Source organism: Trichosurus vulpecula, chromosome 2 (genome assembly GCF_011100635.1).
Source record: "Trichosurus vulpecula isolate mTriVul1 chromosome 2, mTriVul1.pri, whole genome shotgun sequence".
Classification (NCBI taxonomy): domain Eukaryota; kingdom Metazoa; phylum Chordata; class Mammalia; order Diprotodontia; family Phalangeridae; genus Trichosurus; species Trichosurus vulpecula.
In genome coordinates this window covers 134,272,988-134,298,833 of record NC_050574.1, presented here as the reverse complement: position 1 = coordinate 134,298,833, position 25,846 = coordinate 134,272,988, and the positions used below count along the sequence as shown (strand labels likewise).

At 38.2% G+C, this 25,846-nt stretch overlaps 1 protein-coding gene across 1 annotated transcript; it reads left to right on the top strand.

Moving 5' to 3' along the window:
- Window positions 1-474: 474 nt before the first annotated feature.
- On the top strand, window positions 475-25,427 carry DLAT (dihydrolipoamide S-acetyltransferase). Its single transcript, XM_036744895.1, has 14 exons — window positions 475-871; window positions 1,285-1,386; window positions 1,687-1,811; window positions 1,965-2,118; window positions 4,748-4,874; window positions 8,567-8,754; window positions 11,347-11,500; window positions 12,753-12,820; window positions 13,937-14,035; window positions 14,387-14,494; window positions 20,214-20,329; window positions 22,509-22,671; window positions 23,137-23,273; window positions 23,671-25,427. Exons 1-14 carry the CDS (start codon window positions 596-598, stop codon window positions 23,798-23,800), a joined length of 1,947 nt encoding a protein of 648 aa, XP_036600790.1. The 5' UTR covers window positions 475-595; the 3' UTR covers window positions 23,801-25,427.
- Window positions 25,428-25,846: the final 419 nt, after the last annotated feature.

Here is a 25,846-nt window from a genome sequence, read left to right as displayed (position 1 = left end):
GGTGACTCTAATCTGAGTGAGGGAGGGCTCCTCTGGGTCCAGTGGCCTGATACTCCGGAGATGACCAGGATGCATTCATGCCCAGTATGGCCTTGAGCGAGTCACTTATGGCGCCTCAGTTTCCTCGTCTGAAAAGTAGCTAGTCTCCAAGAATCCCTTGCAACGTCAAACCCAAACCGTACCTCGAGGAGCACTTTGGAAAGCGAGCTGGCCAGCAGTGGAAGCGGCAGACGGGCCACGCCCCCTCCCTCTTCTTCCCCCCCTTTGCCCCTCCCTCTCTCCTCTTCCCCGCCCAGCCCCGCCTCTCCTCCCAGCTCCCGGCCTCTCCATTGTTCACTTCCTCACGCGCCGAAGCCTCGCCCCACGCTCGTCCTCCCTCCAACCGCAGCTGGAGGAACTGGGCGGGGTGAGTCGGGAGACAGTCCCCGGTGGGGCGGGATTTCCCTCGCTCATTTACGACAGTGTGCAGCCGTACGGCGCGGCGCGGTTGACGGCAGTGTCGCACGGTGGTCGGGGAGGTCACATAGGAGACGACGGCGGCTGCAGCAGCAGCAGCGGCGGCTCCCGGTCCCGGGCGCAGGCTCTCGGTGGCACAATGTGGAGAGTGTGCGCACGGCGGGCCCGGTGCGCGGCCCCGCGGACGGGGCTTGGGAGCCCAGCCGCAGCCGCAGCCCCGAAGGAGTGCCCTGGAGGGCTGGCCCCGGGCCCAGCCGCGACCCCAAGTCTCTCCCGTTCTTCCCACAGCAGGGCTGGGGCGCTGCAGGTCTGGGGTCCCGCCCCCGGCTCGGCGGCCTTGCCGCGGGCTCGTCTTCTACTGCAGCTCTTGGGGACGCCGGGCCGGCGCTGGTACAGCCTCCCCCCCCACCAGAAGGTGAGGCCGCCCCGCTCGCCTTGCCCGGCAAGCCCACCTGGGCCCAGTCCCTGGTTCTCGACCCGGGGGTCAAGGGCCTCCCAGGCCGGGGCCCGCCAATAGGAAGGTCTGACCGGGATGAGACCACCTTTCCCTCCCCGCGAGTTCCTCCCCATCCTGCCCCACCCCCATCCCCACCCCTACCCTCTCCCGGTAGCTGGAGGCCGGGAGGGGACTAGTGGCGCTCCTGGGACTGCGGGTGAGTGACAGATTGGAAATTTCAGCAGAAAGGTAGCATTCTTCTCGCCAGATCCACCCTGACGGGGGGAGCTGTAGCATCTCACCGGGCCCCAGAGCTGGTGAGGGAGCTCTAAAGAGGTAAGAAGCATTGCTTACTTTCTTTTGAAAGCAGGTGTCTCCTCTTTTCTTTCCAGGTCCCTTTGCCTTCTCTTTCCCCCACAATGCAGGCAGGCACCATTGCCCGCTGGGAGAAGAAAGAAGGTGAAAAGATCAATGAGGGTGACCTCATAGCAGAAGTAAGTAGTTGGGAGAGGTGCTGAACTTAAAACATTTCTGATCCAGGAACTTCATAACTAACTTAATTGTCTGGGTGGTATTCTGAAGCATGCTGCGGCTTTGCAGCTATCTTTGATAAGTTTGTCAGTGCCATAAATGGCCAAGCTGATTTTTATCTGAGAAACCTTTAATAGCTTCTGTGATGTCTTTACAAAGATGGAAGCTTTATTTTCACTTGTGATTTTTTTTTAATGTCAGATTAAGTTAGTAAGTGTCAGTCTGGCTTAAGTATTTAAACAACCTGTGTCTTCTGTTTGAAGGTTGAAACAGACAAAGCCACCGTTGGATTTGAGAGCCTAGAAGAGTGCTACCTGGCTAAGATAATTGTTCCAGAAGGTACCAGAGATGTTCCAATTGGAGCAGTCATCTGTATCACTGTGGAAAAGTAAATACTCTATGGATTTTATCTGTTTGAAAATTGCCATCTGCAACAGTTGGATATTGATGTGTTTGAACCTAGATTTGAGGAATGGTCAGAAGTTACCTTTCCTTCCATCACTCATAAGGATAACTGAACTGTGTTTTCCTCATACCTTAGAGCAGAGGATGTGGATGCATTTAAAAATTATACACTGGATTCTGCAGCAGCAGCAGCAGCCACCCCACAGGCTTCTACAGCACCTCCCCCTGCTTCTGTGGCTTCATCACCTTCTGCCCAGGCTCCAGGGAGCTCATATCCTACTCATATGCAGGTAAAGCGTAACTGTTGAACTTTCTCAAGAATTTACCCTTAAAATTAATTATTTATTCCTTTGCATTTGTGTGTGTATTACTTATCTTGGGGCAGCTTAGAAACTGAAATACATTATAGTTAAGTCTTTCTGCAAAAATGAAACAATTGCCATTTAGGAGAAATAGCAGGCATGAAAACTCAAGCTGTTTCCATACCTGGAGGGTTCACTTCAAACTAATCTCTGCCGTTCAAAACACTTATATACGTGTGCTTTTAGGTGATACCTCTTCTATGAAGCCTTCATTGATTCTGTTAGTTCTTACTGCTCATTCCCTTCTATTTACCTGTATGTGTGCGTGTTGTATTCCTAGTGTCTGCCACAGCCCCTTACAATTAGTAAGAATTTGGTGTAGGAAATGAATTTTATTCCCACAGTTCTGACCTTGGACAGCGCCTTTGACTTTTCTGAGCCTGGGTGTCTCACTTGTAGATCTAGGAGTTTAAAGCTTCCTTCTTTCCATGACAGGGACATTGCAAGGGCAGCAAATTAAGCCCATAATCAGTATTTATAGATTTTTTTTCTTTCTAAACGTGTTACAATTTAAATATAGAGATATGTTTGTCAAGTTCCTTTTCTTTGTTTATATATTATGTCCTCTAAATTTAAATGGGATGGTTCCAGTCTTTCTTTTACTATATATATGGCTTTCTGCTACACAAAGCAGCAAAATTGATAGAGTTTTAAGTTAGGAAACTGACAGCAACTAGGGTTTTTTTATGTGTGTAAATAAGCATCTTATATGTTTAGAAACATAAGACATTAAATAAGGCCCTCTTACTATAAAGATTTTATGGCTTTAAACTGTAATTAGCAAGATGAACATTGAGTTAGGTCAGAGTTGCTTGAAACAGATCTAGTATCTATTCACGATAGATGTACTTATTCATTTTTGAGATAAAGGATGGAAAATATCCAGTATTATCTTCCCCTGAAAGTTGGTTCAAACCAGTATATCATTTATATGGCGCTATCATTTGCCAGTTTGTAGAGATTTCCAAAGAGGAATCATTTCTGTTTTTGGTGGGGGGGGAGGATCATACTCATATAAGACTATTATCATATTCTTATAATCTCCTTGCTGTTGCCAATGAGAAGCTGGTGTATTCAGTTTAAGCTTGTATTTCTTCACTCTGTGGACCATTGTTGTTGTTCCTTTGAATAAGGTTTAATCATTCCCCATTATTTTCTCCTTTATGTGCCATGTTCAGACTCTGCCTTAATCATGCATCTTAGATGATTCACAGATTTTAAAAATTATTTCATTAATCTTAGGAATCAAATAATGATGACAGACTTTAGAAGGAAGATTGCTTTTGGTCTGAGTCACCTGGTTTGCTGTTTTGGGGGGTATCTGAGTAAAAGTGACCATCATGACGGTGATTATAGAATTGTTGTGGCTCTTTGATAAGCTTCTAAATAGTTTTTAGAAAAAATATGCTGCTAAGAGCCTGCGATGGAAAGTTTAAAAATTCCTGCTGAAAATGTTTTGTGGCTTTCTCCCTCAGAGATCTTGGAAAGATAACCCTGAGTAATTGTGTCAGGAATGCTTCCTCTAAGTCAGGGCTGTCCAACCTTAGATTATCTTAGGGCCGCATTAAAATAAAATAATTATTTGAGGGCCGCACCCAGAATAAAAAATACGGAACACTAATAGAAAGTGGGGGAATGTGCATCATCAATAGGACAGGCGAAGGCACGAAGCCTGAAAGCAAACACAAAACAACAAAGTAACAACAAAACAGTATAAAGGTAGGTGCATCTTGACTAGTGTGCATGGTACAGATGGAATGTACCCCACAGATGGATTGAAAATTCTATGTGATATGTTCCATCTGTAATACTGCTTAAAAGTGCCAAAGAAAATTAACATCAATGAGATTACTTATTAGTGATGGAATTAAAAAATCTGATATGCATTCCATGCAAAAATTATTATTATTATTTTTTTTGCTCTTGAAAATTAAAACCCACAGGCGGGCCACATAAAATCTCACTGTGGGCCGCATTTTGGACATCCCTGCTTTAAGTGAAAAGACAAAGCCAAAAATTTCTTATTTGTCATCTAGAGTACAGGACGACCTTGTTTTCACAGACTGGGTTGGGACCATAGTCATTCCATAAAAATAGAAATTGAGTTTATCGTGAGAATATGTTGTCATGGGGTAGCTAGGTGGCGCAGTGAGTAGAGCACCAGCCCTGGAGTCAGGAGGACCTGAGTTCAAATGTGGCCTCAGACACTTGACACGCTAGCTGTGTGACCTTGGGCAAGTCACTTAACCCCAATTGGCTTGCCTTTCCCCCTCCAAAAAATAAGAAATTAAAAAAAAATGTTGAGAAATTACTGAGACACTGAGTTACTTTCATGGCCTGGGCACTAGGAAGATTTAAAACTGGGTTACTATTGTCATTCCCATTCCATAAAACTGGTGTTTCAGTTAATATGGTGTAAGAGAATCCCACAGTTAAAGATAACAGAGTGTGCCTACCTTTTTCTTTAGTTCTTGAGGGATGCTATTATGTCCATTTCCTGCCTCTTGGTACAAAGCAATATCTGTTCAGGTGTCTTTTTTGTTTGTTTGTTTTATAGGTCCTGCTACCTGCTCTCTCTCCTACCATGACTATGGGCACAGTTCAAAGGTGGGAGAAGAAGGTGGGTGAGAAATTGAATGAAGGAGACTTGCTGGCTGAGATAGAAACAGACAAAGCCACAATAGGTGAGATTTTTACCTGAGAAACTGACAAAGATACATAGCTATACAGTAGGAGTAGAAGATGGCTATCCTACCCTGTAAAGATTGTGTGATAGCATGAAGATTTTCTAACTGGTAGGGTTTATCTTGTGAAGATAAGTTTCACAATGAAGTGACTGTACTCTCACTTACCTGTGACAAATAGGATTCTCATCCACCCAGTGAAATGCCAGTTTAGAAACTGTATTTGAACTGGAGTTTGTTTCACAAGTAAATATTGTGACACCCTTTAGGTATTTCTGGGAAGCAAAGATAGGCTATAGAAGGGTATTCCCACAAACACGGGGAAAAGAAAAGGAAAAAATAAGAAACAAGTTAAATGATCCCTTTTGGAATTCATTTATAGCTTGTTCAGTTTCCTTTTGTGAAATTGCATTATTTTCTTTTGTTAATCTGGGCATTTTATATTTGTAAATATTCTCAAGTTGTCAGTTTTATTGGCATTGTTGGACAGAATAATTTCTAATAATTTCTTTGTCTGATGTGAGCTTTCATTTTTCATACTACAATTTGGTTTTCTTTTGTTTTTAATTAAATATCATTTTTTTATAGCCAGCTCCTCGTTTTATTTATTAATTGAATGGAGGTTTTTTTTTGCTTCATTTTGTTACTCTTATTTAGATTTTCAGATTTTTATTTTGGTATTTATTTGCTTTTTTTTTTTAGTTTATTGGTTTTCTAGGTTTTTAGTTGCATTCCTAATTCATTGGTCTTTTTTCTCTCTCTTTTTTGTTGATGAAAGTGCTTAGAGATAAGCATTCCCCTAAGGGCTGCTTTGGCTCCATCCCAAAAATTTTGCTATGTTGTCTCATCATTATCTTTAAAATTATGTGTTGTTTCTGTGATTTGTTTTTTGAGCTATTGATTCTTTAGGATGGCTTTTTATTAAGTAGGATTTTCATTGCATTATGGTCAGTAAAGGATGTGTTTAGTTTTTCAGCATTTATTTGTGTGGTTTTTTAAAATGCTCTAATACTAGGTCAATTTTTGTAAAGGCACCATGCTGTGCTGAGAAGTTTGTAGACTCCTTAGTATTTGCCAGAAACCTTTCACTTCTAACTTTTATAAAATTCTATTCAGAACCTTAATTTCTTCCTTGGGTTTTTGTTTTGTTTTTTGTTTAGAGTTGTATAGATCTTAAAGGCGTACTTTGAGGTCCCTTCACAACTATCGTTTTACTGTATTTCTCCCTGTTTAATTTTCCTTTTGAGTATTTAGATGCTATGCCATTTGGTGACTGTGTGTTAAGTACTGAGATTATTAGTTCATTGTCTATGGTGTCTTTAAGCATAATGTAGTTTCTTTGTTTTTCTTTCAATCGATTATTTTTGCTGACACTTTGAGATCTCGGCTGCTTTTTTGTACTTCACTTGACACATGATTTTTATTTTAGCCCATTTTTTACTGTACGAATCTTTTTTAAAGTGTTTCTTATAAACAATTTATGTTAGGTTCTACTCTTTAATCTTTTGTCTTATGGGTGAGTTCATCCTTAGCATTCACAGTTTTGATTGTCAATTATGTATTTCCCTCCATCCTATTATCGTACGCCCTGCCACCCCTCTTTTTAAAAAGGAAAGGGTGGTGAAAGGGGAATGTGCTTAGCATTAGGGAGCTATATTTGATTCAGTTCCCTTCAACTCTTTTGTCATTTTTCTCTTCTCTTAGGTTAGACCCATTCCCAGATTCTTACTCTTTCTTTCCTATTAAGCCCCTCTTCATAATCCTGAGGTTAGAATTTGTTTTGCTTATGACTAAAATCCTTTCCTCAGTCTACCTTCTCTCTTAGTTACTCTCTTCCTTTCCCAGTTCCCTCCTATTTACCTTTAAAATTGAATGTATTCCTACACCAGATTCTGTATGTGTGTGTTTTCTACCCTCCTTTCCTTGACTCTGATCAAAATGAAGTTCCAATGATGTACCAGAACTCACTCCTTCCTCCTTGTTTTCTACTTGTATACTTCTTTTATGTGAGACAGTTTTTCTTATTTCTTCCAAACCCTTTTCTAGTGTATTTCCTCTCCGTTTAAGACAATAAAAATGTAACAGAGGCCCTCTGTCTTGCTGAGTTAGGGTTCTGAGGGGAAACATGTTTCTTCTGTCTCTATTAGAAAACAAAAACTTTATTCTTCTATAATCTTTTCTAATTACGCATATGTGTTTATCTTTTTTTGACTCCTATGATTGCATTTCAGTTTCTATTTAGTTCTTTTTATCAGGAGTGCTTAAGAATCTTCTATTTCATTAAAGATTTATTTTTTCCCTGTAGTATATTTAATTTTGCTAGGTGGGTTATTCTTGGTTGTAATGACAAATCTTTTTTACCTTTTGGAATATTATATACCACACTCTTTGCTTTTTTCTAGTGGTAGCTGTTAAGTCTTATGTAATACTACTGACTGTGTCCTTGGTACTTGAACTTTTTTCCTGGCTGCTCACAATATTTTTTTCTTTAACCTCGAAGTTTTAGACTTTAGCTATGACATTTCCTGGGAATTTTCCCCAGGAAGTGGGGTAGATTCTTTCAATTTTACTTTGTTGTCTGGGTCTAATAGACCTGGGCAGTTTTCATGATTTCTTGAAATATATCAGTGCCCTTTTTTGGTCATGGCTTTCAGGTAGTCCATTGACTTTTAGATTTTTTTCCTTGTTTTCTAGGTCAGTTTTTTTAAGTTTACCTTACTTTATTTCTGTTTGTCTTTTTTCTTCTAGTCTTTAGACTTTCTTTTAATATTTCTTTCTCATGGAGTCATTAACTTCTCTTTGGTCCATTATAATTTTCAGGGAATCTTTTTTTTTTTAAACCATCCTGCAGCTTTTTTTTTTTTTTTTTTTTGCTATTGCTGCCCATGGACACAAAGCATTGCAAGATAACATGTCTGTCTTTGGTACTTGGAATCTACCCTGGATTGTTTCTGGCTTTGCTGGCAGGAGGCCCCAGATGACTTCTTGTGCAGTTCTAGGGTGGAAGAAGTCACTTAATTCTAGTTTCTGTTTTGATTTCTTGGTCATTCAGTGTGGTATGAATTTTATAGTTTTCCTGGAGTAGATATGTAGAAACTTACAACCTGCCTCTGATTTAGGCAGAAAATGAAGTATGCACTTAATCTATATCTAATCTGTATTCGATTCAAACCAGTTCTGCCATAGAAAAATATCATAGATACTTGCATTTGTAGAGAGACATGAGTTGTCTGAACTGGTCATTTTGGATTCCCCAGTATTGTCTGGTAACCTGTTATATTTCTCCACAGCCTGATGTCCAGACCTGTGCTAGTGCCATTGGACATATTTATTGCAATTCAGATGTTTATTAAGCATTTATGTTACAGTTTGGTATGTTTGCACCCTTGACACTTATTGTGCCATGGGATAATTTGGGAGTAACTTCCATTTAGAACTGTAATAATCTGTAGTCTTCTCCCAAGTGAAAAACTTAAGCACCAGGCCTATCTATCCCTTATCTTCACAAAACTGTGAACTTAATTGCATTCACCCTATATGATTCACTAGATGTTTTTCTTTAAGAGTAATTTGTCAGAAGTAGTATCTGATAATATAAAGAGAATTCTTTTCATTTAAGATCTCCATGCTTTGAACTATATGGAATAGTGAGAACCTTTATGCCACATGTGTTTTTTTTCTTTTTATTGAAGGTTTTGAAGTGCAAGAGGAAGGATACCTGGCAAAAATTCTTATCCCTGAAGGCACAAGAGATGTCCCTCTAGGAACACCCCTCTGTATTATTGTAGAAAAAGAAGCAGATATTGCTGCATTTGCTGATTATAAGCCAACTGAAGTAACTGATATAAAACCTCAAGTACCACCACCCACCCCAACCCCGGTATGTATGACTATGAAATTGAGGGAAAGGGAGAGTGTAATATTCTTTGATACCTCAAGGGTATTCACCTAATGGTGAATAGTTTGACCCTTATAGCTGTGTTTCCTGCTCTGTTGGAACCTGCTGCTGAGACCAAAGCATACTGAAATGCCCAAGTATTGGTGTGACATATTGTTTTCCTGCTTTAGATGTAGGATCTCATGCTTTTGAAAGGTAAGGTTTTCATTTTCCATTCTATTGGAATCATAGAATCAAAGATTTGGAGGGACTTAGAAGCCAGAAGTCTGATTCCTCAGGCAGTGGATAAATCACCTCCATGGTATCTCTGAGAAGTACCCCCCAGCTTCTTGTTTAAAACTCCTAGGGTTGAGTGCGCATTGTGTCATGAAAGAGCCCATTTTGGACAGCTGTCATTCTCCCATATTGGGCTAAAATCTACTTTCTTGTAACTTTCACCCATTGGTCATAGTTCTTTTCTCTGAAGTCACATAGAACAAGGTATTTAGTGTATTTTTAAGCTAGCCTGTCTGTATTCTTCTTGTACTCTTCTAGCTTCTGCTAAGACAGAATCAGTACTACCAGCTAGGTTTTTGTACAGTCTCTTTTGGAAAACACCAAACACACAGAGACTCTTGATCTGGTTATAGAAAATATACTTTTCCCCTATATATTTTGACTAGTTTATTTACTATTGGAATTTTTTTTTTACACTCAGGAGGTTCTAAGTCTTTAAGTCAGGTCATTCTCTCTCCACTATTTAACTTATAATAAGAGTGTCTCACTAACAGTCCTCTTTGTCATGTGTTTGGTGCTTATGTATCATAGTTGGATATGACCAGAAAAATGTCTTTTAAAAAACCCAACCAAAAAACAAAAACTAAATATAAGTATTTGTAATACACTGAAATCTTTGCCATTAGTATGACCTGATGCAGTGTAGATTTCTGTGTTTTAAAAAAAAGTCATTTCTGAGCTTCATTAGGATCATAAAATTAGAGGTCATCAAGTCTAACCCCTACATTTTATGGAAGAAGAAACTGAGACCAGAGAGGTTAAGTGATTTGCCCAGGGTCCTGTAGCTAGTAATGGAGGCAGAATTTGAACTTGGGTCTTCCTGACTCTCATGTCATTTCAACCATAACATGTTCCCATGGAATGCACTCCAGTAATAGCGTTATAGTTGAGGTATGTGTGCACTCTTTCTTAATTTCTTTCCCTTTCTCCACCTAAGGCAGTGGTGGGGAACCTGCAGCCTCCAGGCCACATGTGGCCTTCTAGGTCCTTGGGTGTGGCCTTTTGACTGAGTCCAAATTTTACTGAACAAATACTTCCTTTTTTTTTTTTTTTTGGGAGGGGAGGAAGTCAGTGCAGTTGGGGTTACGTGACTTGCCCAAGGTCACACAGCTAGTAAGTGTGTCAAGTGTCTGAGGCTGGATTTGAACTCAGGTCCTCCTGACTCCTAGCTGCCCCAAAAGTCTGTGTTTTCTCTTTTTTTTGGGAGGGGGGGAAGGCAGGGCAATTGGGGTTAAGTGACTTGCCCAAGGTCATACAGCTAGTGAGTGTGTCAAGTGTCTGAGGCCAGATTTGAACTCAGGTCCTCCTGACTCCAGGGCTGGTGCTCTACTCACTGCACCACCTAGCTGCTCCTGAACAAATCTTTTTATTAAGGGGATTTGTTCTGTGAAGTTTGGATTCAGTCAAAGGGCCACATGTGGCCTGGAGGCCCCAGGTTCCCAACTCCTGACCTGGGGTATCATACCCTTACTTGCTGGTGCTCTGCCCAAAGGGAATGTAAATTTTAATCTCTGCTACATTTTCGTTTTAGTTTTTTGTCTTGAAGACCAGCCTTAACCCTACTTGGCCATTGTTTAGACCCTGATTGGCTGAAAATGAAAATAAATAACAGTTGTTCCTGTTTTGGCCAGAACCCTGAGAGTCCTCTCCTCCCAGATTTTTTTTTTTTAAAGAGACCATTCTTTGCCTCATTCCTTATCAAGCCTTAATCCCTGAATGGGCCCTGCCTCAGTCAAACTCAGAGACCTGTTTGAAAAGGCCTAGGTCCCCCACTGCATCCTGGGCCATCTCCAGTTGTCCTGATCCATATCTGGCCACTGAACTCACATGGCTCCAGAGGAGAAAGTGAGGCTGGTGACTTTGCACAGCCCTCCCTCACTTAAATCCAGTTCATTTGCATGTCGTGGCATCACTTTCCTGATGTCATGATCTTCTTCCAGAATGAAGGACAAATAGCAGCAACTCTGTGATTATTCATGTACTTAAACCTAAAGTAATGTTGATTGTATCATCTAAGATAATTTTTAAAAATAATCTCGTGTATTTACTAACAAAATTATATTTTAGAGAACATGAGATCTTTGCCTCTTGTATATGTAAAGGTAGAAACTCACATGATAGTTGCCATTTGGTGTACTAGGATGTTGTGAAGATTTAAGCAGATGTACTATTTCTCATAGAAAAGTAAAAATGATATAATTAAAATAGCCACTCATTTAGAAGAAAACATCAGATCTTGATCTTGGAGACTGACATTACCAGTGGGATACTAACTCTGTCACTCCTTATCTTTGTAAGATGGCTGCTGTTCCTCCTACTCCCCCACCTGCAGCCACTGCACCTTCCACCCCCCGTCCAGCTACTCCTGTTAGTGCAAAAGGAAGGATATTTGTGAGTCCTCTTGCAAAGAAATTGGCAGCCGAGAGAGGGATTGATCTTACGCAAGTGAAAGGTAAGTTTGTTTATCTGAAAGCTGGCTTTACTAAATGTTTGATTTTATTTTTTTCTCTTGTTTTCATATTGCCTTGATTTCCAACATAACCCCTACTTTATTATAAGGGACAGCTTTTACTTATCACAAGGAATGAAAAAGAAGAAAACGCAGTTCAGCAAAACTAATCCATCACATCAAAGTCAACAGTATATGCTGCATTCCACTTCAGCAGTCTTCTATTCTTGACCTTTTCCCTCTATCTTCTGTCCCCACACAAAGGAGAGAGTCATTCTCATATTCTTCTTTTGGGTCTTCTTGGTCATTAATATTATGTAGCATTCAGTTTTGAGGCTTTTTTGTTATTTGCGTTGTTGTATTCATCTTGTATGCTGCTTTCTTCGTTCTGCTTATCTTGTTTTACCTTAGTTCATATTTTTCTTCTTCATTTCTTATTCCACAATGACATTGAAACACATTGATGTACCAGTTTGTTTAGCCATTCCTCAACCAATGAGCAGCACCTTTGTTCCAGTTTTTGCTACCACAAAAAAGTACTGCTCTAAATAAATATTTTATTGCATATGAAGTTTTTCTGTCTTTGGGATATATACGAAGCAGGGAGACCTCTGGGACAGAGGATGTGGGCTTTTGTAACTACTTTCTTAGCACACTTCCAAGTTCTTTTTCAAAATAGGAATTGTTTATCTTCTTTAACCACTTGTCCAGTGGAGAATGGCTCTGAAAGGAAGTTTTAAAGGGCCACTTTGTGATCACTATTCTCCTTTGGGCTTTTGCAGTAATAATATGATATGGTGCTTCCTATGTGCCAGGCACTATACTAAGCACTTTAAAATTATCTTATTTGATCCTCACAGCAGCCCTGGAGGTGGGTGCTATTATTATCTCATTTTATAGATAAGAAAACTGTGATAGACAGAAGGTGAGTGATTTGCTCAGGGTTACACAACTAGTATGTGTCTGATGTTGGATTTGAATTCACATCTTCCTGATTCCAGGCCCAGTGTTCTATCCACTGCAATGCAGCTGACCCTGTATGGCACAAGGAAGCTGGACTTTTGATGCAAAATTCTTCACATAGTTTACTTTCACATATTGAAGGATGATAGTTGGACTGATACAGATTCATGTTTCAGGAAGCTATAGGACTTTGTCCAGGAGCAAGGAGAAATCTTTGTCAGTGCTAGGCTGATTGGTGCAGCAGTAATAATTACACTAGAAATCCAGTTGTATTCTTGTGTGTGTCTTCCAGGAACAGGGCCAGATGGCAGAATTACCAAGAAAGACATTGACTCCTTTGTGCCTTCAAAGGCTGCTCCTGTGAGTTGAACTTGGGCCCTTTTGCTTATTGCTCTCTGTGAGGGTAATAGTTCTTTTGCAGTAATCTTCACTCCTAGTCATCTGGTTTGCATGTTGAATATTACATTCATTACTTTTGTGTGAAATTCATACCAGAAATAGAAGGTTTCTTCTGTTTCTGTTTAAATTTAGCGTACAGGTATTAGTGTTCTACCTTTCAAGTACAAAGATGCATTACTGACAATATCGGAAATGTATTTTGAGATTTTCAAGTATTAGCAATGTAGGATTTGCACCAATATTTTCACATAATTTTATCTAATCCCAGTTATTAACAGAATAATTGGTTCTGGTTACTGGCTTAATTCTGGGGTATATAACAGAGCAAATCTAACTTGCGCATGTTAGAATCCCTGACCTTGCCTTTATTTGGTCATTTTGGTTAGAGAATCATGAGCATAAACCACTTAACAATATTTCAGTTAATAAGATTGATAATATTTTCTTTTAAAATAAAGTCATGCAGATCCTTCTAAAAGTGTATTTTTTTAGCCCAGTCCTTTCATTTTATCAATATAGAGAACTTCCTGATGAGGAAACTTCCTCTACATTTGCAGATTAAGAACCATTCTGCACTTTGTGATTTTAGAGAATTGTCTGCTGTGGAGGTGTGCAACTTGTCTGTGGTCATGGCCAATTTGTATCAGATGCAGCAGTTTATTAAGTCGGGTCTTTTTGACTCCCAAGCCCAGCTCACTAGTTATTATACTGCCTCCCAAGTCTGGAAAGGGCTGATATCTGCTCTTCTTTCTACTTAAGTAGAATAGTTTTATTTTAAAGCATTATTTATTTCTGTGAAAATATTGGGGAGGATATTATTCTGGTTCAAAAACTACTCAGTGGTACTGTGACTTAGGGGAAATAATAATTAAATATGAATTCAAAATTCAGAAACAGGTCAAACAAGTCCTCTCTGCTGATTAAAGATGACTTGGAAATGACCATTCTTTTCAAAAAACTGAATTTTCATTCCAGTATCTCTAAATAGGTCACTTGACAATATTGAGAATCTTAGACTAAGTTATTCTAAGATTGGTTCCTAGTTTTTAAGAGTTCTTTTAACTTCTTTCTTCACAGGCTCCCCCTCCAACAGCTGCTGTGCCCACACCAGCCCCAGGAGTGGCAGCAGTTCCTACTGGTGTTTTCACAGATATCCCAATCAGCAATATTCGTAGAGTAAGTGTGCTTCTACACATCTAGAAACAGCTGTTGGGTTTACTTGCTAGGTGCAAGCTGGTGACAAGGTAATTTTTTAATTGAGGGGTGAGATGGCTGAGATGTTGAGGTACTTAGGATTAATCAGTGACTTTGTTCTGCTTTAATTAATAGGATAGGAAAAACTAAGATAAAGTGCAAGCTCCCGTCCCTTAATCCTGTTGATATTTTTCATTGCTGATTGGTTTGACAGTTAATGATTTTAAGGATTTTGGCTGGGGGATGGGGAGGAATGAGGGGAGAAGAAATAATGAAATCTTTACATAAGTGATTATTTACAAACTTGCCCAAATGACATTTTTTTTGTTTTAGGTTATTGCCCAGCGTTTAATGCAGTCCAAACAAACAATACCTCATTATTATCTTTCTATTGATGTAAATATGGGTGAAGTTTTAGAAGTACGGAAAGAACTCAATATGGTAAGATATTTAGAAATTCTTATCTGGGAATATTTTTTTTTTCCTATATGCAGTGTCTTTATACTAGGTCTGTTGAACAGTAGGTATTACCACCAACTTCTGATTGGCTAATTGTCTTTTTTTTAAGGGGAGAAAGTGATGTTTTATTTCAAATCTTAGCATGCTTCATATCTCTTATTTCCATTCCCTCAGTATCTTTATCTCTAATAATTTCAGCATAGACAACAATCAAGTTCCAAGGGGTAAGACATTTTCATGTACGCTAGAGAAGTGATGTCCCCAAAAGAACCATATTACATTAAAGTGTGAGCCAAGATGTAAAAAGCTTTTCAGTAACTTTGGGTTTGTGAACTCCTTGTCTACTTATACTTCATAAAATTAAGTTATTATTTTCCCACTAATATAGTTTATCATGTTATTCCTGCTTCCAGATCTATCAGTGATAGACATAAAAATTTATCCATAGGTACATAAACATATACTATGTATATTATCATACCATGTACTTTGCAATTGAACTGAAGAATAGTCCTTTTATTTTAGTGACTGCAAACTTCTCCCAGATACAAGGCCCCACTTCTTTTGTATATTTTTCGTATTAGTTTTGTTGCATGGTTACAAGGTATAGATCACCAATAGTTTCTTTTTCTTTTTAAAAGTTTTTTTGTTTAGTATTTTATTTTTCCCCATTCACATGTAAAAACAATTTTTAACATTTGTTTTTAAAACTTTTAGTTCCAAATTCTTTTCTCCCTTCCTCCCTTCCCCCCTCCCTTTTTGAGAAGGCAGGCAATTTGATATAGGTTATACATGTGAGGTCATACAAAAAATTTCCATAATAGCCATGTAGTAAAAGAAAATATAGCCAAAAAAAAAAAACCTCGAGAAAAATGAAGAAAGTAAAAAAAGGTATGCTTCAATCAGTATTCAGACACCATCAGTTCTTTGTCTGGGGATGGATAGCATTTTTCATCATAAGTCCTTCAGAGTTGTCTTGGATTATTGTATTGCTAAGTAGCTAAGTCATTCACAGCTGACCATCTTACAATATTGCTGTTACTTTGTACACAGTACATTTCACTTTGCATCAGCCCATGTAAGTCTTTCCAGATTTTTCTGAGAGCATCATGCTCATTTCTTATACCACAATAGTATTCCATCATAATCACATACCACAGTTTGTTCATCCATTCCCCAGTTGTTGGACATACACTCACTTTCCAATTCTTTTCAGAAAAGAGCTGCTGTAAATATTTTTGTACATGTGGGTCCTTTTCCTTTTTGTTTATTGTCTCTTGGGACTTAGTAGTGGTGTTGTTAGGTCAAAGGGTATGCATGGTTTTAACCTATTTCACCAATAGTACATTAATGTCTCATTTTTCCCACATCCCCTCCAACATTTGTAATTTTCCTTTTCTGTCCTATTAGCCAATCTAATAGGTATGAGGTAGTACATCAGAATTGTTTTAATTTGCATTTCTTCAATCAAAAGTGTGAATTAGAGCATTTTTTCATATGGCTGTAGATAGTTTTGATTACTTCATCTGAGAACTTTATATCTTTTGATCATTTATCAGTTGGGGAATGGCTCTCATTTTTATAAATTTGACTCAGTTCTCTATTTTTGAGAAATGACACCCTCTATCAGAGAAACTTCAAAATTTTTTTCACAGTTATTCTATTTTTTTTTTCCTTTCATCCTGTCCTTCAAAAGTTGCTTCTGACTACTCCCTCCCCCAATCTGCCCTCCCTTCTATTGCCCCCCCTCCCTTTTAAGATTATACTCAGTTTTGTTGGGTAGGTGATTCTTGGTTGTAATCGTAGCTCTTTTGTCCTTTGGAGTGTCATATTCCAAGCCCTCCACTCCTTTAATGTAGAAGCTGCTAAATGTTGTGCTATCCTGACTGTGGCTCCATGATAATTGAATTGTTTCTTTCTGGCTGCTTGCAATATTTTCTTCTTGATCTGGGAACTCTGGAATTTTGTTATAATATTCCTGGGATCTCTTTTAGGAGGTAATGAGTAGATTCTTTCAATTTTTGTTTTACCCTCTGCTTCTAGAATAGCAGAGCAGTTTTCCTTGATAATTTCTTGAAAATGATGTCTAGGTTCTTTTTTTGATCATGGTTTTCAGGTAGTGCAATAATTCATCTCTCCTGGATCTATTTTCCTGGTCAGTTGTTTTTCGAATGAGATGTTTCATATTGTCTTCTATTTTTTCATTCTTTTGGTTTTATTGTTTCTTGATTTCTCATAAGGTCATTAACTTCCATTTACTCAGTTCTAATTTTTAAGGAATTATTTTCTCCAGTGAACTTTTGTACCTCCTTTTCCATTTGCCCAATTCTCCTTTTTAAGGAGTTTTTTTTCTTCAGTGAATTTTTATGCCTCTTTTTCTATTTGGCCAACTCTGCTTTTTAAAGCATTCTTCTCCTCATTGGTTTTTTGTACCTCTTTTATAATTTGGTCTAGTTTGTTTTTTAAGGTTTTATTTGTGTCAGTATTTTTTTGTGTCTCCTTTAGTAACTGTTGATTCGTTTTTCATGATTTTCCTGCATCTCTCTCATTTCTCTTCCCAATTTTTCCTCTGCCTCTCTTAGACTTGATTTTCAAATTTTTTTTTGAGCTTTTCCATGGCTTGAGACCAATTCATATTTTTCTTGGAGGCTTTGGATATGGGAGCTTTGACTTTATCTTCTTAATGTAGGTTGTGATCTTTCTTGTCACCGTAGTAACTTTGTGTGGTTAGATTTTTTTTTTCTGTTCATTTTCCCAGCCTGTTAGTTGACTTTTAAATCTTTGTTAAATTAGGGCTCTGATTCCAGAGTGGAGGGCCTAGTGTCCCAATCTTCAGGTTTTTTTGTGTAGCTGTTTTCAGAGATACTTCTAGGGACCTGTAAGTTTTCAGTTTTTCGGTACGATCTAAGGAGAGGTGTTTACTAATAGTACTCTCCTGGCCTGTGCTCTGGTGTGTGAGTGACCATAAGCACTCTTTTTTTGCACTGGAATTGTGAAGAGCATCCTTGATCCAAGTATGGGCAAAGCGACAGAGTGCTGCCTCAGTGCTAGCAAAGAGACCCTGTAATCTTGTTCTGAACAGTTATTCAGTCTTACTGTCTGTGGTCTGAGAAATCCAGAAGCAGCTGCTATTGCTGCTGCTGATTCAGTGGCCCCCAAGGCATTGGCGTGCTTCTGGTTTGCTGTGATAGGGAGTTGTGCTGGGACTCCCCAGGGCACAGCCTGTGCTGGACTATGCTCCACTCTCACCCGGGTGTCACAGACCTTTCCCGCCAACCTTCTAAGTTGTCTTTGGTGCCCGTGGGCTGAGAAGTCTGGAAACTGCCACTGCTGCCACTGATTCAGTCACTCTGAGGCCTACTCCAGGTTTGCTGGGGCCTGGTGTGTGTTGGCACAGCCTATGCAGGACTGAGCTCCTCTCTTACCCTGGTGCAACAGACCTTTCTTGCTAACCTTCTAAGTTGTCTTGGGCTGGAAAGTTGTTTCACTCCTTTTTTTTGTGGGTTCTGCAGCTCTAGAATTTGTTTAGAGTCATTATTTAAAGATATTTGGAGGAGAGCTCAGTTGAGTCCCTGCCTTTACTCTGCCATCTTGGCTCTGCCTCTGACCATATCTCAACATGATCACCTCAAGAATTGGTGGTTTTATTCTTGATTAAAGTGCCACGAGGACTGGATCAATTTTGTGTCCTAGCACAGACATCTTAATGTTGTAGTACCCCAGTTTTGTGTTTACATCCCCTAAGTCTTCTGCTCCTAGTAGGAGCTCAGCCTTGTGGAAGAAATATAAAGCACAATCCTTGTCGTCCAGGAGCTTACAGTGGCAAATACTGCAAGATAGCATATATAACTACAATGTAACAAGAACATACAAACTACATAGTTTAGTGCTAAATGTTGTTTTGCAGTAGGAATTTGGGGGATTATTGGGAATATTTGGGAAAGGAGGGGGTAGGGTTTAGGTTGGTCTTTGAAGGATGTATAGAATTGGGGGGTGGTACATTTCATTTTGGGAGAATGACTAAAGTAAAGGCCTTACTGGAAAGAATCTTGGGGGAGAGGAGAATCAGAGTATTTGGGTTCCTGTCTGAGCTCTGCCACTAATGTGATTTTGGGCAGGCCTTGGGTTTTTTTTCTTCCATTTATAAAATGAGACCATTGGACTAGATTTGCTCTAAATTTCTTTGTGATTCTTACACTCGGGATTCTGTGGATGTCAGGATGATCATAGACTGTCTGAGGAGAACTGGAATAGAATAGTGGAATGGAGAGGTTGGAGAAGCAGAGTGTTCTATGGTTATAGAGGAAGACTAAAGAAAGAATAGGCTGTTGTAGTAACATGAGATTTGAAACAAATTACAGGCTGGATGAGGTGGGCAGTATTGGAATGAAGGAGGAAAGATGATGTTTTAAAATGAAAAACCAGTGGAACTTGGTGACTGGAAATTTGGGATAAAGAAAAGGAAAAAAAAATTGGGATAAAAGAAAAGATTAAAAAAATTGGGATAAAAGTTTTTTTTGTTATATTACCCACTTGATCTTTTTCATTGGTGATTTGACATTGAGTACAATGAATGTTCATTGTGTCTGTTATAGTATTTGTACTACTTTTCTGTGTTTTTCACTTGAAGTCAAATTTTAATACTTTTTAGAAGTATGTACTCCTACTTAGTGGTTAGCAGCTTGCTTTGAATACTCAATATTATTTGTGTAACACGAAAAGTCATACATCATGCTCATCATTATCTTAATTGTTCCCTTTGTTTTAAGCATACATCTGAATTCTGCATAAAATAGTACCACTTTATAACAATTCACGTTTATTTAGTATTTAATAGTTTACAAAGCATTTTCCTCACAACTACCTATGAGGTAGGTGGCATAAGCATTACTATTTAGTAATATAGACAAGGCAACTGAGGCTCAGAGAAACTAAATGTCTAGGTCAATATCTCATGATTAGTAAGAAACGGGAATTTGAAGCCAGTGCTTTCCTTCTTCACTGTGCTGTTGCCTCTCCTTTATTTTTCCTCTCATCAAATTTAGTATTGTTTTTGTCTGGTAGTTTCTCCAAGACTGTACAACAGCATTCTTTCACTTCTAAATTTCATTTCACAACAAAAACCACATGACTCTTATTTCATAATACCATAGAAAAGCAAGTGAATTTAAGTTAGGATCTTTTGAGTTGAGATTTTCCTGAAGGAAACTGATTCAGAACCCTGAACTCATGTTTCCAAAGTTGAAGATGCAAAAAGAAATGTTAAATGAACTTCAACTTTTCATTAGATCCACTAACATTATTTTTTTTTGGAGGGGGGAAGGCAGGGCAGTTGGGGTTAAGTGACTTGCCCAAGGTCACACAGCTAGTGTGTCAAGTGTCTGAGGCTAGATTTGAACTCAGGTCCTCCTGACTCCAGGGCCAGTTTTATACTCACTGTGCCACCTAGCTGCCCCCACTAACCTTATATTAAATGGGAGAATTTTTTATACTAAAATTTTTCTTAAAAAAGTAAATTAAAAGCAACATTTAATGTCAGTATATCTAACTCATCTTGCTTTATGCTAAAAATTGTAATTAACGTTTCTGCCAGCCATCTATTTAGATTAGATTTTGCATCATCTAATCTCTTTTTAAGATTGTGCAGTTTGAGGTTTTATGGAATAAAGAAATGATAGCAGGTTGTCTTTTTTCTCTACAGACATTGGCAGGAAAAAGTAAGATTTCTGTCAATGACTTCATCATTAAAGCTTCGGCTTTGGCGTGTTTGAAAGTACCTGAAGCTAATTCTTCTTGGATGGACACAGTTATAAGGCAGTAAGTATACCTTTATTGAGGTAAGCTATTAATTACTAAGTATTTATTAAGTGCCTAATATGTCCATCACTGTATTAGTCGATGTAGGGACAGGGAAAAAATAGAAACAAGAGAAGTTTTCTTCTCTGGATGAACATCTGGTGGTGAAAATAATTTATACATATGAAATAATTCAAAGCAATGCAAAGATAGTATTTGGTTGAATGTTTGTGTTATAAACTCTTAGTATTCAGAACAAGGAGAAAGTGTTGTATAAATATTTACATACAGTTGGTGGCACAGTGGATAGACCTCTGGGCCTGGAGTCAGGAAGACTTGAGTTCAAGTTACTAGTTGTGTGACCGTGGACAAGTCCCTTAACCTCTGTTTGTCTCAGTTTCTTGACCTATAAAATGGGGCTAATAATAATACTTACCTCTCACAGGATTGTTATGAGGATCAAATGAGATAATGTTTGTAAAAAGTGATTAACACAGTGGCTCATAGTAGGTGCTATGTAAATGTATATTCTGTTCCTTTCCCTTCCCATAGCCTGATGCCAGGGTAAGAAAACTTGGAGTTAAGGTCCAGCTGCAAACCATTTAATTACTGTGTTAAGTTGGGCAAGTCATTTTGTTTTATTAGCCCTGTTTTAAGAAGCACTAATGTAGTACAAATGAGAGCACCATAATATAGCCTCTGTTGTCTTTTCTTTACTTGCCCACCTCTTACTAGGTGCCCGAGCCCTAAGACAGAGGCCATATACCTTGTTTGTTTGACAAATAGGCCCTGAGTGACTACTGAAGATACTTCTCACATGTTTGATACCATAATCAAAGAGAAAAGGCCAATATGGAATCTGTGGAGTCTTTGTGTATGTTTACTTTTAGCCAGTATGACTAAGTTGGAGAATCACTAGGTTAGTAGTTTTAGGAGGTGTGGTATTGTGGAAAGACTGGTTCACATCCTTAGTTTTCTCATCTAAAATTGGGGTTGATATTTGTATTATCTACCTCACAAGGTTGTTTTGTGGAAAATTTAAAGAGCTAAATTCAAACAGTGTAGACTCCTGGGAAGTTAGAGCAATCTACACACCAGCTCAATGTCCAACTAAGGTCTTCTGAACCAAGACTTTGGGCTAGCTGGGAGTCAAAGACTGAGCTACAAATAACACAACTTTTGTAGATAGTGTCTGCAGCTGAAAGTAGGATGTACCTTTGTATAAAGTACTGTTAATCTCAGCTTGATCTTTTCATCCAAACCTGCACAGACATAGATAGCAGTCAGTCATACTTAATAGTGAAGGACAGCAACATGTATATAACACATATACACACGTATTTGTTGTTTCCAGTTCCAAAATCTTCAGAATGCCTTTATTATTTTGTGTCATGAATCCCTTTGGCAGTCGGGTGAAGGCTGCCGTTCTCAGAATAATATTTAAGCATATAAAAGAGGAATTACAAAGGAAACCAATTGTATTGATGTTTTCAAAATATTTGAAAAAAAAGGTCACAGATAACCTCCCCGTCCCCGTTCCTGTGTGTCCCCGTCCGTGTCCGTCCGTTCCCTCCCCACCCCCACCCCGGTCTTTAAGATACAGTCCAAACTCCTTGGCCTGACCATTTGAAGCACTCTGCAGTCTGGCCCCAGTTTGCTTTTCCAGATGGAATATCCCATGCATGAACATGAACCCTTCCCTTCTGCCAGATTGATCTTCCTATTTTTTATCTGGTGTTTCTCCAGATTTGTCCCATTACCCTTCCAAACTTAGAATATTCACTCTCTGTGATAATCCTAGCTTGGACTGGAATCCTTAGCTTGTGTTAAAGTCTAGGTTGGATAAGGTAACTAGAACCTCACAGGGTGTTAGAATTCAAGGGTCAGAAGGGGCCTCAGTAGCCATCTGATCCAATCCATACATAAAGATATCCTTCACTGCAACATACTTAGCAATTCAGCCTCCACTTGAAGCAGAGGGATCCTCCTACCTCTCAAGGGCACCCATTCCAGTACTTCTGGACCTACTTAGTGAAGCCTTTCCTGGTCACTTCACATAAAAGTGTTATATAAATGTCAGCTGTAATTAAGACTACTTCTTAAACCTTTTTTAAAAATTTCCTTTGCACAAAAGAAATAATTAATAACTTTGCCAATTATTCAGGTCATATTTCCTTTTTATTTTTTTTTTCCCAAACAGAAATCATGTTGTTGATGTCAGTGTTGCAGTCAGTACTCCTTCTGGACTTATCACACCTATTGTATTTAATGCACATATAAAAGGACTGGAATCCATTGCCAATGATGTAGTTTCCTTAGCAACCAAAGCACGAGAGGGTAAACTTCAGCCACATGAATTCCAGGTAAATAATTTAATTTACTTATTTTATGTTGGCTTTAAACTTATTAAAACTTTTTTTGCCTGTTGATTCTGTCACTTGCTATTATGTTGGACATGCTGAATACAAACTGAGATTCTGAATCATGTGTTGTAGGAAATTAAATATTATTTCAGCTTGTATACACAGGTAGTTTTCACAACACCTTATTTTGTTATCCTAAATAGAATGATTACAAACTTAAGTTTGAGTTTAACTCTTAAGACTGAGTCTGGTCATCTTTAAATGGAGCATATGCATTTTCTGATGTATTAAAAATTCCTGAGTAGTTGTAAAACAAAAGATTAGGCTTTGTAACATTATCTATTTATGTAATCTAATTACATTACCTGTTTATGTAATGTAATAATTTACATATTTGAAGGAATGAATTAAAGCATTATATTTTCTAATGTTATATTCTTTCTCCTTTTTTCTTTCCTTTGTTAGGGTGGTACTTTTACCATCTCAAATTTAGGTATGTTTGGTGTTAAGAATTTCTCTGCCATTATTAACCCACCTCAGGCATGTATTTTGGCAGTTGGTGCTTCAGAGAATAGGCTGGTTCCAGCTGATAATGAAAAAGGGTGAGTGCTACATGTGGAAAAATAGTTGCTAAACTCTTAGACCATTTTTTAAACTCCATTTTTACAGTCCAGGTCAATGTATTTATATCAGAACAAGATAAGTAAAATTAGAAGTATAGAATTCAGTTCTTTGGGGGCAGAGATTGGCCTTATATTGTTTAGATGTAGGAAGCTATAAATTCCCTATTAAAAATCTTATTCTTTCTTGGATATTGAAAGACTACACTTAAGCTATCTGATCTGTCTTTTCAAGCAGTGAATTTAGGGGAGGGAGGCAGTTGCCACAGTTAATAGCATTATTACTTTGGGCAAGGTTTTAACTTTCTGGGATACTTAAGGCCTGGAAATCTGATGACTGCTTTCAGAGTACCTGATTGATTGTTTGTTTTTTCATTAGATTTGATGTAGCCAGCATGATGTCTGTTACACTCAGCTGTGACCATCGGGTTGTGGATGGAGCAGTTGGAGCTCAGTGGCTTGCAGAGTTCAGAAAATACCTTGAAAAGCCTATCACCATGCTGTTATAACTACCTTAAGCAGTTTCTTCACTCTATCCCAGTCACATTGGTTATTCTTAGTAAGATATTTATATGTGTCAGTTAAACAAAGATGGTTCCTTTTTTAAGTTAGCCTATTATTTTTGTTATCCATTTTGTACATTTAAGTTATTTGTAATGGGCGTTATTGAGTTTCATGAACCTTAAATGCCAATTACAACCAACCATTGTGCAAACTTTTAATAAATATGCATTCAAATTCTATGTGCTCCCAAGTCAAAAGACACATGGCCTCCAACCCCTTCCATAGTTGGCATTTCCATTGGGAAATATAGTCAAGTAGCTATTTTTGTGGGGGGGAGGGGTATAGAGAGAGGGATTAAAATTCCATCTTCTTTGGAATTTAAATTGTATTTAGTTTTCTCAGCTATATGATCATCCCTATCAATGATAAAACAGTAACTTTTTTACTTTTCTAAAAAATCAGATCATCTAGTTGACTGTTTTCTTTTACACCTTTCTATGAAATTTCATGTAAACAATTATTTCCCATCTTGTAATGAAGACACAGCATGAAATGTAAGCAGATTTCTATGCAGAATTTCACACTTGCAGTTGATACTTGCATTCATCAGACTGTTATAGCTGCAGGAGTAGGGGGTTCCTATTGCAGGAGTAATTGGTTGTTATTTGTAAGTAAACTCTCAAATGGATTCTATACTAGTGCAGCTTTGGAAGACCTCACCAAATAATATTGTTAATGTACATATGTAAAATGCTGGTCAGTTACATTGGACATCTGCCAAAATCCATTGTTGTGTCCAACCTGAAAGAATAAGAGGGAAAGATGGTAGTGAAGCATTGGAAATGGTTTTTAAAAAGGGGACAAAAGATGGGTCATGTATTCAGTGGTCAGTGATTCTTCTAGGAAGAAAACAAAGGTTAAATATGTAAAAAATGTTATTTTGTACCCTTTTGAGTTGTCTTGCATAAAATAAGAATGTACTAAAAGCCCTCTGTGGAGAAAGTGTGTCTTATGGTGGGCAAGTAAATATTTTATGAAATTTTACTCCATTTGGTTATAGTTTGCTTTATTTTGGAGAGGGGTTGGGGTCATGTACAGAATAGTCAAAAATAATTGGAAAACCTCTCAATTCCAGGCTTTCTGTTGAATCGTGTTTTAATAATTGTTTGGAATTGTTAATGACTATTTGAAATAAATCTGACCAGTGCTTCCTTGTGTGTGTAGTATGTGGACCTAGCCCCAGATACTTTGAGCCACAGAAATTCACTTTCATGATCATTGTTTAACCTTTTTATAAGTGTCTGAGCAGATAGTTATGTGGTACACATGTACAACTGACACTCCATTCTATCATGATTTCACCCTGATGTACAGTTACGAAAATGTAATCCTGACAACTAACCTGCCCTTCCTGGTAATAAGTGATATTAGCTTGAACTGAAAGTTATATAGGAGGCAATAACTTATTACAAGGGACCATTGTCAGAATGAGCCAGATTGGGTGCAGGTTTGTCAAACTATTCTTTAAAGATATTTTATTCTCTGTTGCTATTGCTTAAGGCTCTGTACTTCCCTTGTAAAATGAACAAAAACCCAGAGGGTTACATATTAATAAAAATGACTTTATTCCGAGTTATGGTAATCGATCTGGAATGTTTGATACAATCTATTTTCTTACCCCATACTGAAAAAAGTAAAGACAGGGATAGTGTTCTTTTTAAAAAATGAGTGTATTAAAAAATTAAAGTAAATTATGCATTTTAATGTGTCTGGTTTAATTTTTGATATGTCAATATTCTGACATTAGCTTTAATAGGAATTTCTGAAAGCTGTTACACACATTGAGAAACCTCTTTATTCAGAAATTCTGAGAACTGTGATGGCCTTTATCAGGGCAGGATGGATGTCATGAAAACTAAACAGTATGTGAAAAGTAGTTTGATAGTTTCTAGAAGACATGGGAAAATCATATCTGCATTACTGAATTTTGCTTTATTAGATAAATTTACAGTAAAATATTTTCCTCTAAAGGGATAGTAATTCCCTACTAG